This window comes from Megachile rotundata, chromosome 16 (assembly GCF_050947335.1).
Source record: "Megachile rotundata isolate GNS110a chromosome 16, iyMegRotu1, whole genome shotgun sequence".
Lineage (NCBI taxonomy): Eukaryota > Metazoa > Arthropoda > Insecta > Hymenoptera > Megachilidae > Megachile > Megachile rotundata.
In genome coordinates, this window is record NC_134998.1 from 12,039,451 (window position 1) to 12,054,305 (window position 14,855).

At 36.2% G+C, this 14,855-nt stretch overlaps 1 protein-coding gene across 1 annotated transcript in view; it reads left to right on the forward strand.

Moving 5' to 3' along the window:
- LOC100877050 (midasin) overlaps positions 1-14,855 on the forward strand; it is a 69,900-nt gene that overhangs the window by 39,487 nt on the left and 15,558 nt on the right. Inside the window, exon 11 of the mRNA XM_012280148.2 lies at positions 13,806-13,953. Coding sequence (XP_012135538.2) covers positions 13,806-13,953 — 148 coding nt within the window. The remainder of the gene's footprint in view (positions 1-13,805; positions 13,954-14,855) is intronic.

The following is a 14,855-nucleotide window of genomic DNA, read 5'->3' on the forward strand; positions in this document are numbered from 1 at the left end:
ATAGTGATGCAGCGTTCATACTCGCATTTTCTGTAGCCTCTCAGCTTTAAATTGACGTGTCATAAGTGACTTTTGATGACAGTTTTATGTCATGAATTTACGTCACAGTTTTAAGGTTGCACATTTTATATTCAACTTTACTGAACGTCACTGTCTGACATAATTGATAACTAATCATTTTACAGTAATCATAGTGACGCAGTGTTTATACTCGCGTTTTCTGTAGCCTCTCAGCTTTAAATTGACGCGTCATAAGTGACTTTTGATGACAGTTTTATGTCATGAATTTACGTCACAGTTTTAAGGTTGCACATTTTATATTCAACTTTACTGAACGTCACTGTCCGACATAATTGACGACCAATCATTTTATAGTAAAAATAATGATGCAACGTTTACACTCGCATTTTCTTGACGCTTTTACCTTTAAATTGATATATCGCAAGCATTATTCTGAGACACTTTTATGTCATGACTTTGCGTTGGACTTTTCATAATTTATAACATCTTATATTTAGCAGCGTAAGTTGTACTGTTTGATATAAATGATAGTCATTCATTTGGTATCAATTCTTTTGGAAAAACGTTTATATAGGCATTTTCCTGATACTTTTACCTTTAAATTGATGTAGCATAAGCACTATTCCAAGATACTTTTCTGTCATGAATTCTTGTTAGACTTTTCATATTTTGAAGCCAATCATCTGATATTTTGTAACGTAACTAAATTGTGTTGTTTGATACAAGTGACTGTCATTCACTTCGTACTAAACCTATCGATGAAACGTTTATATAGGCATTTTCCTGATACTTTTACCTTTAAATTGATGTAGCATAAGCACCATTCCAAGATACTTTTCTGTCATGAATCCTCATCAGTACATTTCACATCAGCAACCTATAATTTTCCCAAATAACAAATGATGTCATGTTAAGAACATTGCCAAAGTATTAATGCAAGGACTCAAAATTAGCATACCGATATTCGAAGATAGCGTTCGACTTACAAAGCACGGTTCCGACACCGTTGTACAAGATCGGTCTATTTTTAAGCCTTGGCAGAAGATTCACAGTTGCCTCTCGTTATTAATTAAGTTCGTTCGATCGGTGAGCATTGACCCTTCCACGGATCCAATAATAAGACGTTCCAGATGCCGGTTCCTGTGAAAAATGCCTCTCGCGCTCCATTCCTTACGTGCCTCGCCGTTAATTTTTCAGCTTCCAGGACGAACGTCCCGAATCCACGGGTTTCTTCTATTTCCGATTCTAATTCACCGAAATGAAACCCTCTTTCGACGCGGATCGAAAGTATCCACCGCGCCAGAAGTAACGGACTTCCTAACTGCGCGAGATGGATGAAGTTGATTGCACCACGACTTCCGGTTATTTGTCCCCTTCAACGTCTACCCGCCACGATGCATTTCCAAATTAAAATCGTTTTGATTAATCGCGCGTTGTTAACGTTCCACCGAATGAAGTGTATCAAACGTTGGGTATTTCGCGGATATTATTTTCCACGGGAAACGATTATCGTTGCAAGATTCTCGCTTCGGAGAGCAAGTTTGAACGCAAAATGGTGTTCCAGTTAAGTTATACGCTTTAAATACCTATTTCTCCTGGCACTATTTAGGAAGACCAACTTTCGGATTGAAGTTGTTGCTGCAGATAAGACTGTACTTCTTGAACTTCTTTGGACCTCGCCGTTATTTATTCACGCCTTCCGCATTTTCTTACTTTAGAAATTTCGTATATTTATCATCTTGGTATTGGAAATAGTATCGACAAATTTATCTTGAGTGATAGATTTTTAATGAGAGTGTCAAAATATTTTTTTGGATGGATGGGATCAGAATATATCTAGTTACAATTTACTCGATTCGAAATATTCCTAGGGACTATTGACTCTGTTCAGAATATCTCTAGTTCCAATTTACCCAATTCCAAATGTCCATAGATCCAATTATTCCAACTTGGAATATTCCTAGTTCGAATTTACCCAATTCCAAATGTCGCTAGATCCAATTTCTCCAACTCGGAATATTCCTAGTTCCAATTTATTTATTTCCAAATGTCCCTAGTTCCAATTATTCCAACTTGGAATATTCCTAGTTCCAATTTACCCATCTCCAAATGTCCCTACTTCCAATTATTCCAACTTGGAATATTCCTAGTTCCAATTTACCCATCTCCAAATGTCCCTAGTTCCAATTATTCCAACTTGGAATATTCCTAGTTCCAATTTACCCAATTGCAAATGTCGCTAGATCCAATTTCTCCAACTCGGAATATTCCTAGTTCCAATTTATTTATTTCCAAATGTCCCTAGTTCCAATTATTCCGACTTGGAATATTCCTAGTTCCAATTTACCCATTTCCAAATGTCCCTGGTTCCAATTATTCCGACTTGGAATATTCCTAGTTCCAATTTACCCATCTCCAAATGTCCCTAGTTCCAATTATTCCAACTTGGAATATTCCTAGTTCCAATTTACCCAATTCCAAATGTCGCTAGATCCAATTTCTCCAACTCGGAATATTCCTAGTTCCAATTTATTTATTTCCAAATGTCCCTAGTTCCAATTATTCCGACTTGGAATATTCCTAGTTCCAATTTACCCATTTCCAAATGTCCCTGGTTCCAATTATTCCGACTTGGAATATTCCTAGTTCCAATTTACCCATCTCCAAATGTCCCTAGTTCCAATTATTCCAACTTGGAATATTCCTAGTTCCAATTTACCCATCTCCAAATGTCCCTACTTCCAATTATTCCAACTTGGAATATTCCTAGTTCCAATTTACCCATCTCCAAATGTCCCTAGTTCCAATTGACCCGACTCGGAATGTTCCGAATTCCAATTTACCGAATTCCAAATGTCCCCAGATTCCATCGACCTGATTCGAAAACCCCAAAATTCCACTAACCCGATTTGAAATATCCCTAGATCTAATCAACTTAATTCGGAATATCCCTAGATCTCTAGAATACCAATAGACCCGATTAGAAATATCCTTAGATCTAAGTCGTTGCGATTCTAAATATCCCTATATCGAATTCTCCCTATTCAAATTTTGAGAATTAAAAAATTGTACTTTTGGAATCGAATAAAGAATGAATTGAACAATGAAATGTTGCAATATTCTCGTGTATGATAGAATTTTTAAAAAATTGTACCTTTTCATCGAATGTTGACCGTTCTAAAGTAGAAATATTGCCGAGGTAACCGACATGTGGAAGTAAATAAAGACTTAAAGAAGTGGACCAAACTTTCTAGCCAACTGCACACTGCGATAGCTGTGGCATCAATATATTTTCGACCATATCGATTCGACAAAGAACAAAAGTAACGCTAAGAACGAGAGATTCTTGGATGAATAAGGAACATACTGATTTGTAACTATATCTGTCCAACTGGTACAATTTTCAAATCTATTTTCTAGTTTAATTTATAATATATCATTTTGATTCGTTGGAACTTAAATTGTACTTCAGTTTATTCGTTTGTAAAAAATGTCACATATTAATCATTTGTAATAAATGTTTCAAATTGTTCATCTGTAAAAAATGTTACAAATTGTTCTTCTAGAAAAAATGTTATAAATTATTCATTTGTAAAAAATGTTTTAAATCGTTCATCTGTAAAAAATGTTTCAAATTATTCATTTGTAAAAAAATCTTATAAATTATTCATCTACAAACAAATTTTACAAATTATTCATTTGTAAAAAATGGTTCAAATTATTCATCTCTAACAAATATTTCAAATTGTTCATCCGTATAAAATGTTTCAAATTGTTTATCTGGGAAAAATGTTTCAACTTTATTCGTTTCTAAAAAAAGCTTGCAAATTGTTCATCTGCAAAAATATGTTACAAATTATTCATTTATAAAAAATGATAAAAGCTGTTCATTTGAAAAAATGTTACAAATTATTCGTTTGTAAAAAATGATAAAAGCTGTTCATTTGAAAAAAATGTTACAAATTATTCGTTTGTAAAAAATGATAAAAGCTGTTCATTTGAAGAAATGTTACAAATAATTCATTTATAAAAAATGCTAAAAATTGTTCGTTTATAAAATGTTCATACACAAAATCGTTATATACCAACCTTTGTATCTGAAAGTAAACATAATTTATGAAGATACTTAAAAGATAGATCATTAATCTCTGTAAGCACGCATAGTCGCATGATCCGCGGTAATTTTTGATCCACCAAGTATATATCAAGAACGAAACAGTAGAAAACAAGACTCTCCCTATTCAATCCTGTTTCCCCAGGAATTATACAAGCCAATTTATTCGAACGATCCAGTTTATCCGGGTAAAGTAATTTCGCAAATTTCTTTTATCGAATAAAGCGTGAGAGGAACTTTGTCAAATATTAAACGGTAAACCCGAATTAACAAACCCGATCTCGCGCTCCAACAGAAAAAAATTGAATCTCGTTTTCCGGAAGAGCAGTTGGGAATTAATTAATTTCCTCTTCGCAGGAAATCAAGTTTTCGAGCGTTCATTTCCTTGTTTATTCGCGCACTTTTTTTTTGCAATTTTACGCTTCTAAAGTTTCTCTTCCACTTTTTTTATCGATGATGATTGTCTTGAATTATGTTGCATCTGTAGTTCTCAACTTTTAATTAAACTTTATTGAAAGGTGATGAAACTTCTTAGAAACTTCTTTGCGTGTTAAATCGATTGTTATTTATAGTATTTTTTATTACGCTTTCAAGTTTCGGAATTTTCAGAATTTACAATTGTTCTTTTTTTCAATTGTCAGACTTCAAATTTCCTAATGGACTTGATTTTTTCACGTTATGTTTTTCATTTATTTTTTCTTTTCTAATAATTTAAATAATAAGACTCTTCATCTTTGACTGATTCAATCGCAGTCTTTCTTCTCCTTTCGTTCTTCCCTGTTCAAATCCTACCGTCAATTAAACCAGTAAACGTAGTCGGAATTATACCGTGTTTGGTCTCGTTTTAATCGGAAAAACGTCAAGAATTAATTGGTAAAAGTTTCATAACGAAAAAGTGAAAAATAAAAAAGTTTTATATTTGCATTGGTATAGTCTCAATGATATACTGGAACCGCGGATCAGGTTACACTTCTCGGCGCGCGAGCTTCACGGTGTCGCGAGGGGGCTTCCCCCCACTGGTCATTTTTTGCGCGTATCGCGGGGGCCGCGAATCGAACTGGGCACCGCGACCGCCAGGTGGCCAGCCGCGAATCCTTTTTCTCACAATAATAATTGGCCCCCGCGCCTATAATAAACGACCGCGAGAAGGAGACGACAGCATGTTTCTGACTCACGTATACGGTCTTTACCTATACGCTGATAGCGGAAGCATGCTCACAATTTTATGTTAGGGGATAGCAAGTTGGTTTCATACCCGCGCCCCTAAGTGCCCCACTTTGGGAATCTCTGATGATTCCATTTATGGAAAGCATTCTGCTGCTGAACACCGATGATACACACTGTCCTCCGCCCTGCTTACACTACTCACCATGGTGACATCCCGATGGAAGCTTCCGTCCCAGACCCAATAGGTATACACACCCCTGAGTGCCCTACACTGAATGCCCTGATCCCTGAACACACCCCATACCCCAAAAGTGCCACACACCACTAGGTACCCAAGACCTAGTGGTGCCCCAACCCCCCAAACTGTTCCACACACCACTAGGTGCCTAAGACCTAGTGGTGCCCCATCCCCCCAAAATGCTCCACACACCACTAGTTGTCCAAGAGCTAGTGGAGTACCCCATACCCCCAAAACACCACACATTAATTGTCCAAAATCCAGTGGAGTTTCTTCTGAATGCCCCACATCCCTAAATGCCCACCCCACAAATTGACAAATATTATTACATGTATTAAATACTATTGTACATGTATACTATTAATTGCAGATGTTTTGTACCCTGTGAATATAGAAATGTTTAACAATTTATTTAAAAACACTTTGAATCTATGTTAATATTATTACAAAAGAAAAAAAAATTAAAAACATAATGTAGAAAAATCGGATTCTTTTTCGGTTTTTGATTTTTTACTACTACAATTCGCGATGAAAAAATCTTTTTAAAAATTAAAAATCTCGAATGAAAGCATCTCGAGTTTTCCTAATCGAAGCATTTTTTCAACCCTTCCTTTTCTACGATTGATTTTCCACGGCACTGCGGAGTCCGCATCCCTTTAATCCATAGCTACCGCGTTCTCCCTTAATTTGTTCTAGAAAATTCACCATTAACACTTAACTACCCGCATTTATTACTCGCTATCTCCCCGTAAAATATTTCACGCAATAACGATCGAGATTAAAACCAATTATCTAGCTTCGTGCTCGCAAATGAGAAAAAGACAAGTCGATAATAATAAGTTGTCCTTTCAATTCGTCTTTTCGCGCCTGTAAGATTGAAAGGCATCCTCGTTAAATCTTAAAAACCTGCCGACTACACTGACAGGGAAATAAAATAAAGGATTCCCCATTAAAACGATCCGAGAGAACAGAGTTATTCGTATTGAATCAGCTGAATACCTCCTCGTTAACGCCGCTGGAATTCACGTTCCGAAACCTTAAAATTGCGTTTCAGTTTCGTTAATTACTTTCGATCGTTGTTTGTCCCAGGTGTTATCTTTCTTGAAACTTTTATCGAGTGAAATTCTTACGGTAAACAACTCCATTTCGACTTCATACGTTCCACTCGTTTTATCTGTTTTCATGTAAACCGAACTTTCGATACGGTTGGTTAAAAACTGTTCGCTCCATGAAAATAGAGATGTATCAATTTATCTGTGCTACATTGCTGGATGGTTCATGTCTGTAGGTTCCTGTATGTTTGCGTATTACTGTATTTGTAGGACGTAGAGTTATCTCTAGATGCAATTTTTTAGATTCGGTATATTACTAGATACAGTTTGACCCAATTCGGAATATCTTAAGATCCAATTTGGGTAATTTGAAATATCCCAGACCGCACTTGTCCGATATGGAATATCCTTAGATCGTATTTTCCCCATTCGGAATATCCTCAGATCGAACTGAACCGATTCGGAATATCTCTAGATCCCATCGACCCGATTCAGAATATTCCTAGATACAATTTACCCAATTTCAAATGTCCCTGGATCCCATTGACCGATTCAGAATATTCCTAGATACAATTTATTCAATTCCAAATGTCCCCAGATCCCATCGACTCGATTCAGTATATCCCTAAATACAATTTACCCAATTCCAAATGTCCCTAGATCCCATCGACCCGATTCAGTATATCCCTAAATACAATTTACCTAATTCCAAATGTCCCTGGATCCCATTGACTCGATTCAGAATATCCCTAGATACAATTTACCCAATTCCAAATATCCCAAGATCTCATCGACTCGATTCAGAATATTCCTAGCTACAATTTACCCAATTCCAAATGTCCCTAGATCCCATCGACCCTATTCAGAATATTCCTAGATACAATGTACCCAATTCCAAATGTCCCCAGATCTCATCGACTCGATTCAGTATATCCCTAGATACAATTTACCCAATTCCAAATGTCCCTAGATCCCATCGACCGATTCAGAATATCCATAGATACAATTTACCCAATTCCAAATATACCTAGATCCCATCGACTCGATTCAGTATATCCCTAGATACAATGTACCCAATTCCAAATGTCCCTAAATCACGCTGCCCCGATTCGGAATATGCCTAGATCCTATTAACCCACTTCAGAAGATCCCTAGATCCATTTGTTCCAATTCGGAATATCCCTACATCCTATTAACCGACTTCAGAAAATCCCTAGATCCACTTGTTCCAATTCAGAATACACCTAGATGAAATGGTCCCAACTCAAAATATCCCCAAATGCAAAATTTGAATAACTCCATATGTAAATATCTGTACTTGATGAAAAGTGCGTCGTTCCAATAAAAATCATTCATAGCACCCCCATTTGATAAGCGGAACATAGAAATTTATATCGGGCCATATCAACGCCCCTGTTCAATCGCTCGTTAAACGATCGTCGCCATAATGTGTCACCATAATATCGATCGTAATAGTAGTGTTCGCTACGAGAATATTGCCACCTCTTATTTTATCAGGTATTAGGTACCTACGTTACCATTCCGAATACTCTTTTTTCTCGCACGCCAAAATGCGTCTAATGGAAAAACCGTACGGGCCACTTTATACCGCTATTACGATCGATCTGTTCACAATGGAATCATTTATTCGCCCGCCGTTCGAAATGACACTGATCCGCGCAGTCCGTGCGCGTACTTAACTCCTTGCGATTAGTAAGAATGTTTAAATAACGTTCCCCTTTAATAATGTCAGAATTTGTTCGGTAAAAACTGATTAATCGGCTTCTCGTCGACAGTGGTTACGTATCGACAGCCTATTAATTGGATTTTGATTGATGGTTCGAAAAAGAAGTGGAACTTTATTTTTATTCGCTTTTTTTTCGATAGGTACTCACTTATCTGGAGATGGAGGAGGTTTGACAGATCGTGTGCGGGGATTTTAGAATTTTGGGAGGTGGGGAATTTGGGGGTCTAGAGATTTTGGGGTTTAAAGAGTTTGGGGATTTTGAAAATTAAGGCTTTGAGAATTTAAGGAGCTTGGAGTTTGGGAATGAGAAATTTAGAGATCTAGGGATTTGAGGTGGTGGGAATTTGGTGATCTAGGGATTTAGAGATTTGAGGAGTGTGGAATTTGGGAATCTAGGGATTTATGGTCTAAAGAAATTGATAATTTTGAAAATTGAAAACTTAGAAAGCTGGAAATTTAGGAAGTTGAGAATTTAGGGATTTATAGAGTTGACAGTGAGGGAATCTAGGGATCTAGTGATTTTGAACTTGAGGTACTTAAGAATTACCTATAAGGTTATCTATAACCTTGAGATTTTTTAATTTCCAAATCCCCAATTTTCCAAACTCCCTCTCGCTATATGGCCGCCATATACGTCCTGACTTATCCCCCAACTAAATTTTGATGTAAACCGCATTTCAGTGTGCTGACACAAGTCACTAAATGCGATGAAAGATCGATCAAACAGATTTTAAAGAAACGCGATATCACTGACCCAGTTTTTTGAAAACGTTAACTCACGGGTAATTTGTTTACCTCCATGACGATATCACAACATCGGGATGTAATGTATCCGCCCTCGTCCGCGGCGTTTTGACAACCCGTAAAACTTCTTACGTCATTCGGATACATCATTCTAGTCCTCTGTCGCTGGTCCAAATTACCTTTCAGACCTTCGTCCTGGCTTATCATCCTTTCTCCTTCACGGAAACCCTTCGACAACCGTCGTACTTTCCTGGGGATCATGCTATTAGCTTTCATCTGGTCGACCAATATCCGGTTCAATCTGATTTCTCGATCGTATTGGAATTGTGATCAGGGAAACGACGTCTTGTAAAACTATCTTTCCTTCCATATTCTTGTTAGCCAGCTTCAAAAAAGAACAGATGCTTCTGTAGTCGAAAAGTCCCTAAAAAAGATCGTGGTATAAAATTATTAAATTACATTGCTAGATATTACTGATGTTATTTTTTTTTTTTTAATTTTTATTAAATTTGAAGGAAGGAATAAAATTGTTCACAGCTGAGGTTTACGAAAATCATCTTAGAAGTAAATAAATATTTCGTATAAATTTTTTGTGGGTCATAAAAGTTGCGAAGTGGGGATTGCGTTTAAATGGTTGTCATTTTGGCGCCAAATTCAAAACGCTATTAAATTGAAGAACACTGTTGCAGTTTTCTTATTTCATTAATATTCTTTCCTCAAATTTAAACTAAAAATTAGTAAGACCTCTTGGAAAGTTTAAATTAAACCCAAAGTGGAATCGCTTTTTAAGTAGAAGTTTAATTGAATACGACATTACTGAAACCGGTGGTTAGATTTATTTGGTATTGATTAGGGGAGGAACTTTTTGATTTAAAGGCAGAAACGTGTCTCGCTTATTATTCCCGCGGCGTTCAGTGAGACCGTTTTTGGCAATGGTCGATGGTGAAACGTCACAGATTTTAGGAAAATTGCTTTCGAAGGAATTCGCCAGATCTAAAAAGTTTGAATCATAGCGAATCCCTCGGGATCGAGCTATGAATCAGAAATCACGCATCAGGAGACAAAGTAAACAGCTTGCTATCTCGACGTTGAAAAAGCGGAAGTGCTGAACCTTCGTCTATACAAAACTCTGCCTAACTTCTTTCTGAATAGAATTCCATCGGGATTTCTCCCTAACAATGTCCCTGTGTTGAATGCGCGTTGGAATGCTTTTGTCAGGCGCAATTTTTACCTACATTTTCGTAGCAACCTTGTTGCATCTTATTTTTATCTGTTTCTATTCTTATTCGTGTTAAATATATATTTGATACAAACCTTGTTACATCTTATTTTTTTTATTTTCTTATTTGTATTAGATAGACCTTTTCTTAATCTCTTAATTTACAATTTAATGTACAGTTGCGTCATGCAAAAATAGTTAATTATTACAGCAACGTGAGGGCGAATAAAAAATATTGAAAAGTTAGATTTTGCATTCAGCGATGCTTGATTGTGAAGATCATTAAAATTGAAATGAAAATTCAATTGTAATGAAAACAGGAGACTGGAACGTCACATATGAACTGTGGTGTGCGTCATGTGTGTTACAATGGTATTGTAGGGCGAGGAGTTAATTGAGTTTCATACAATAAAATTTAACTTTTTACTGTAATTTAACTTTTCCGTGTAATGAAAGGTGGTGGATGTTTTTTGTTTAATGAATTTACGTACAGTAACATATGGTAATAATAGAAATAGAGATAGTAGCATATAATAATAGTAACAATGGAAATAGTAGTATGTAGTAATAGTAAGTGTGGCGATTAATACGCTCATCGCCGCTAGATGGCGCATACGAGCAGGACTTTCTCGCTAGTACTCGGTAAGCGTTGCTATTCATATATATAATTCTTGTCCATCCGTACTATACATCAGTGCGTCTAAGGCTAGAACCTGCTAGGAGTAGTAGTAACAATAGGAGTAGTTGACATATAGTATTAGTCACAATAGAAATAGTAACATATGGTAGTTGGTAACAATGGTGGTAATAGTTAACATATGGTAGTAGTAACTATAGGAATAGTAACATATGGTAATAGTAACAATAGGAATAGTAACATATGGTAGTGGTGTAACATATGGTAATAGTAACATATGGTAGTGGTAACATATGGTAATAGTAACATATGGTGGTGGTAACATATGGTAGTGGTAACATATGGTAATACTAACATATGGTAGTAGTAACTATAGGAATAGTAACATATGGTAATAGTAACAATAGGAATAGTAACATATGGTAGTGGTGTAACATATGGTAATAGTAACATATGGTAGTGGTGACATATGGTAATAGTAACATATGGTAGTGGTAACATATGGTAGTGGTAACATATGGTAATAGTAACATATGGTAGTGGTAACATATGGTAATAGTAACATATGGTAGTGGTAACATATGGTAATAGTAACATATGGTAGTAGTAACTATAGGAATAGTAACACATGGTAGTAGTAACATATGGTAGTAGTAATAACAATAGGAATAGTAACATATAGTAGTGGTACCAATAGAAATAGTATCATATGGTAATAGTAACAATAGGAATAGTAACATATGGTAATAGTAACATATGGTAGTAGTAACAATGAAAATAGTAACATATGGTAGTAGTAACAATACGAATAGTAACATATAGTAGTGGCACCAATAGAAATAGTATCATATGGTAATAGTAACAATAGAAATAATGACATATAGTAGTAGAAACCATAGAAATAGTAAACTATAGTAGTACTAACAATAAAAATAGTAACCTATAGTAACAGCAATAATAAAAACAGCACCATACGGTATAACAGCGATAGCAGCAATAACGACAGTAATAACAGAGCCATATTTTCCGAAGACTACACACAAAATCTTCAAACTGCATTATAAATCCGAATACGACTATAATTTACATCTCATGAATAATTTTGTTAATACCTTTCCAGTTCTCTTCGCACTTCAGGCGACTGATTAAAATCTTTTTATCGATTCAACAGCAGTTTCAGGCGAACTTCAACGAAACTTTAATTATTCAAACGAATTAGACGTCGAACCGGGAAACTCTGTTGAAAAGTTAAATACCGAGGAATGTAGCAGGAAACCACATTGTTCGTTTCAGACGACAGGAGAACAGACCACTGTTTTGTGAGTCTTTCGTCTGATTACCGAAACAGTTTCCTACATAATGAAAAACACAAACAAGGGCGTTTGTGTTTTTCATCGATATTCAAATAGTATACAACTTTTGTTAAACGCTTTCAATTGCAGATTCCATCGATTTTTTTCAATGAATTCAGTCTTCAATACGTAGTAATTTTAACGCTTCTCTTTTTCATTCAAACTAAATTGCTTGCAACGAAATAAAATGTTTTTGGAAAATAGAATTGTTGCGGTAGAAGGAAAGTTTGGGGTAGAAGTTAACCCCTCGTTAGGTTAAGGAAAGTAAGAGGAAGGGAGTAGTTTCTTATCCTGATCCGAAAGGATTATCCTTGGAAGGTTGAATAAAAGTGATTGATGCGTCTCGGCCGTACCCTCAAAGGTATGGATTTTTCGGCCTCCATCTTTGCCGGAAGTTTCTTTCCACACATAACAAACTTATGATATCTTTACTGCGTGCTGTCATATACTGTGTGGCAAAAAATTTCTGGGATGTGGGCACGTGGAAGTGGCAGCAGTTAGGGACATGGTGATTTGGGGATTTGTGGATTTGGGGGAAGTGGATGTTGGGATTTAGGGAATTGGCAATATGGGGATTTGGAAATTAGGAGATGGGGAGGTGGAAATTTGGGGATTTGTGGATTTGGGGGATGTGGATTTCGGGATTTAGGGAATTGGCAATATGGGGATTTGGAAATTAGGAGTTGGGGAGGTGGAAATTTGGGGATTTGTGGATGTTGGGATTTAGGGAACTGGCAATATGGGGATTTGGGAAATAGGAGTTGGAGAGGTGGAAATTTGGGGATTTGTGGATTTGGGGGATGTGGATGTTGGGATTTAGGGAATTGGGAATATGGGGATTTGGAAATGAGGAGTTGGGGATTTGTGGATTTGGGAGATGTGGATTTGGGGGATGTGGATGTTGGGATTTAGGGAATTGGCAATATGGGGATTTGGAAATGAGGAGTTGGAGAGGTGGAAATTTGGGGATTTGTGGATTTGGGGGATGTGGATTTCGGGATTTAGGGAATTGGCAATATGGGGATTTGGAAATGAGGAGTTGGGGATTTGTGGATTTGGGGGATGTGGATGTTGGGATTTAGGGAATTGGCAATATAGGGATTTGGAAATGAGGAGTTGGGGATTTGTGGATTTGGGAGATGTGGATATAGGTATTTCAGGAATTTGGGAATGTGAAAATTTAGGGATTTGTGGAATTGGTGAAAGTGGATATAGGTATTCAGGGAATTTGGAAATATAAGAATTTAAGGATTTGTGGAATTGGCAAAAGTGGACATAGAAATCTAGAAAATTGGCACTATAAAAATTTAAAGATATGAAAATTTGGAAATTCATAGATTTGAGAAAAGTGGATACAAATAAATACCAACAATCTCAATTTTTAATAATAAAAATATATATAACTACACATACACTAACAATGAAATTGCACGGTTACTGATTTATTACAAAAACTCTTGTGAGAATCCCGATTGTGAGAAATCTAAACCACAGTACGACTCTTTCTGTTACAGACGGATTACGATCGACACTTTGAAGAATTACTGGAGCGTACCGAGACACTGTTGATTGGAATCTTGAGAAAGAGACTACAGAGAGAGAATTTGGATCAAGTGGCCCATTACCATAGTCTTTTGGAGAATGTTCGACACTTGTCCACGGGTATTCTTTCCTTGGATTCCTTTTATATCCCAGACGGATTTATTTACGATACTATTATCTCGTCTAGATTCATTCGGTGTGTTGTACATGTAGGTCAGGTAATTTGGTAAATGTTATTTAAGAGAAATTTTGTTTGATTAATATTTAATATTCGGGGTTTAATGAACGTCTATTTTGTCTGCCTTTGTATTTGGTAATGGATGTTTAATGAACTTTGGAGTTATTTTGTTTCTTATTAAAATTCAGTGATAAATGTTTAACGTCAACATTATTTTGTTTATAATTATCGACAATGCTATTGTTATTAATGTCAATATTATTTTGCCCCCTTGTACTGAAAACATACTGTTCCTCTAATGTACTGTTCCTCTTATTAGTTAGTTCTGACCCGACAAATCATACAAGGAGTTCCAGTCAAATTTTTCAGTAAGGTTGCTCAAGTTTTGATAAACCAGAATAGATGAATTTTTTGTCGAGGAATAGCGGAATAGAGGGTACAGTGAAATAGTAGTGTCAGATAGAACAGTTGTATATTAGAACCCCTTGCAATATCGTGACGCACTCGTGACGCACACTACAGTCGTACGTGATCAGACTCGTATTTTCCCTGCATTTCAGTTTTGCTTCAATTCTAATAATCTGTACAATCAAGGATCGCCGAAGGGAAAATGTGCTTAACATTTTAATTCTCTTTAGTTGCCCTAACGTCGTGGCAATAATTATCCAGCTGTGACTGTCTAAAAAATTGTTAAGGGGTTAAATAGGTAAATGATACAGAGAATTATAGGTAGACAGTAAAATAGGTTAAAAGGTTAAGACAGACAAGAAATATGAGGACATGTGGACTATCATCAGATGTGATTCTGACATGTGGACTATAATCAGATGTGATCCTGACATGT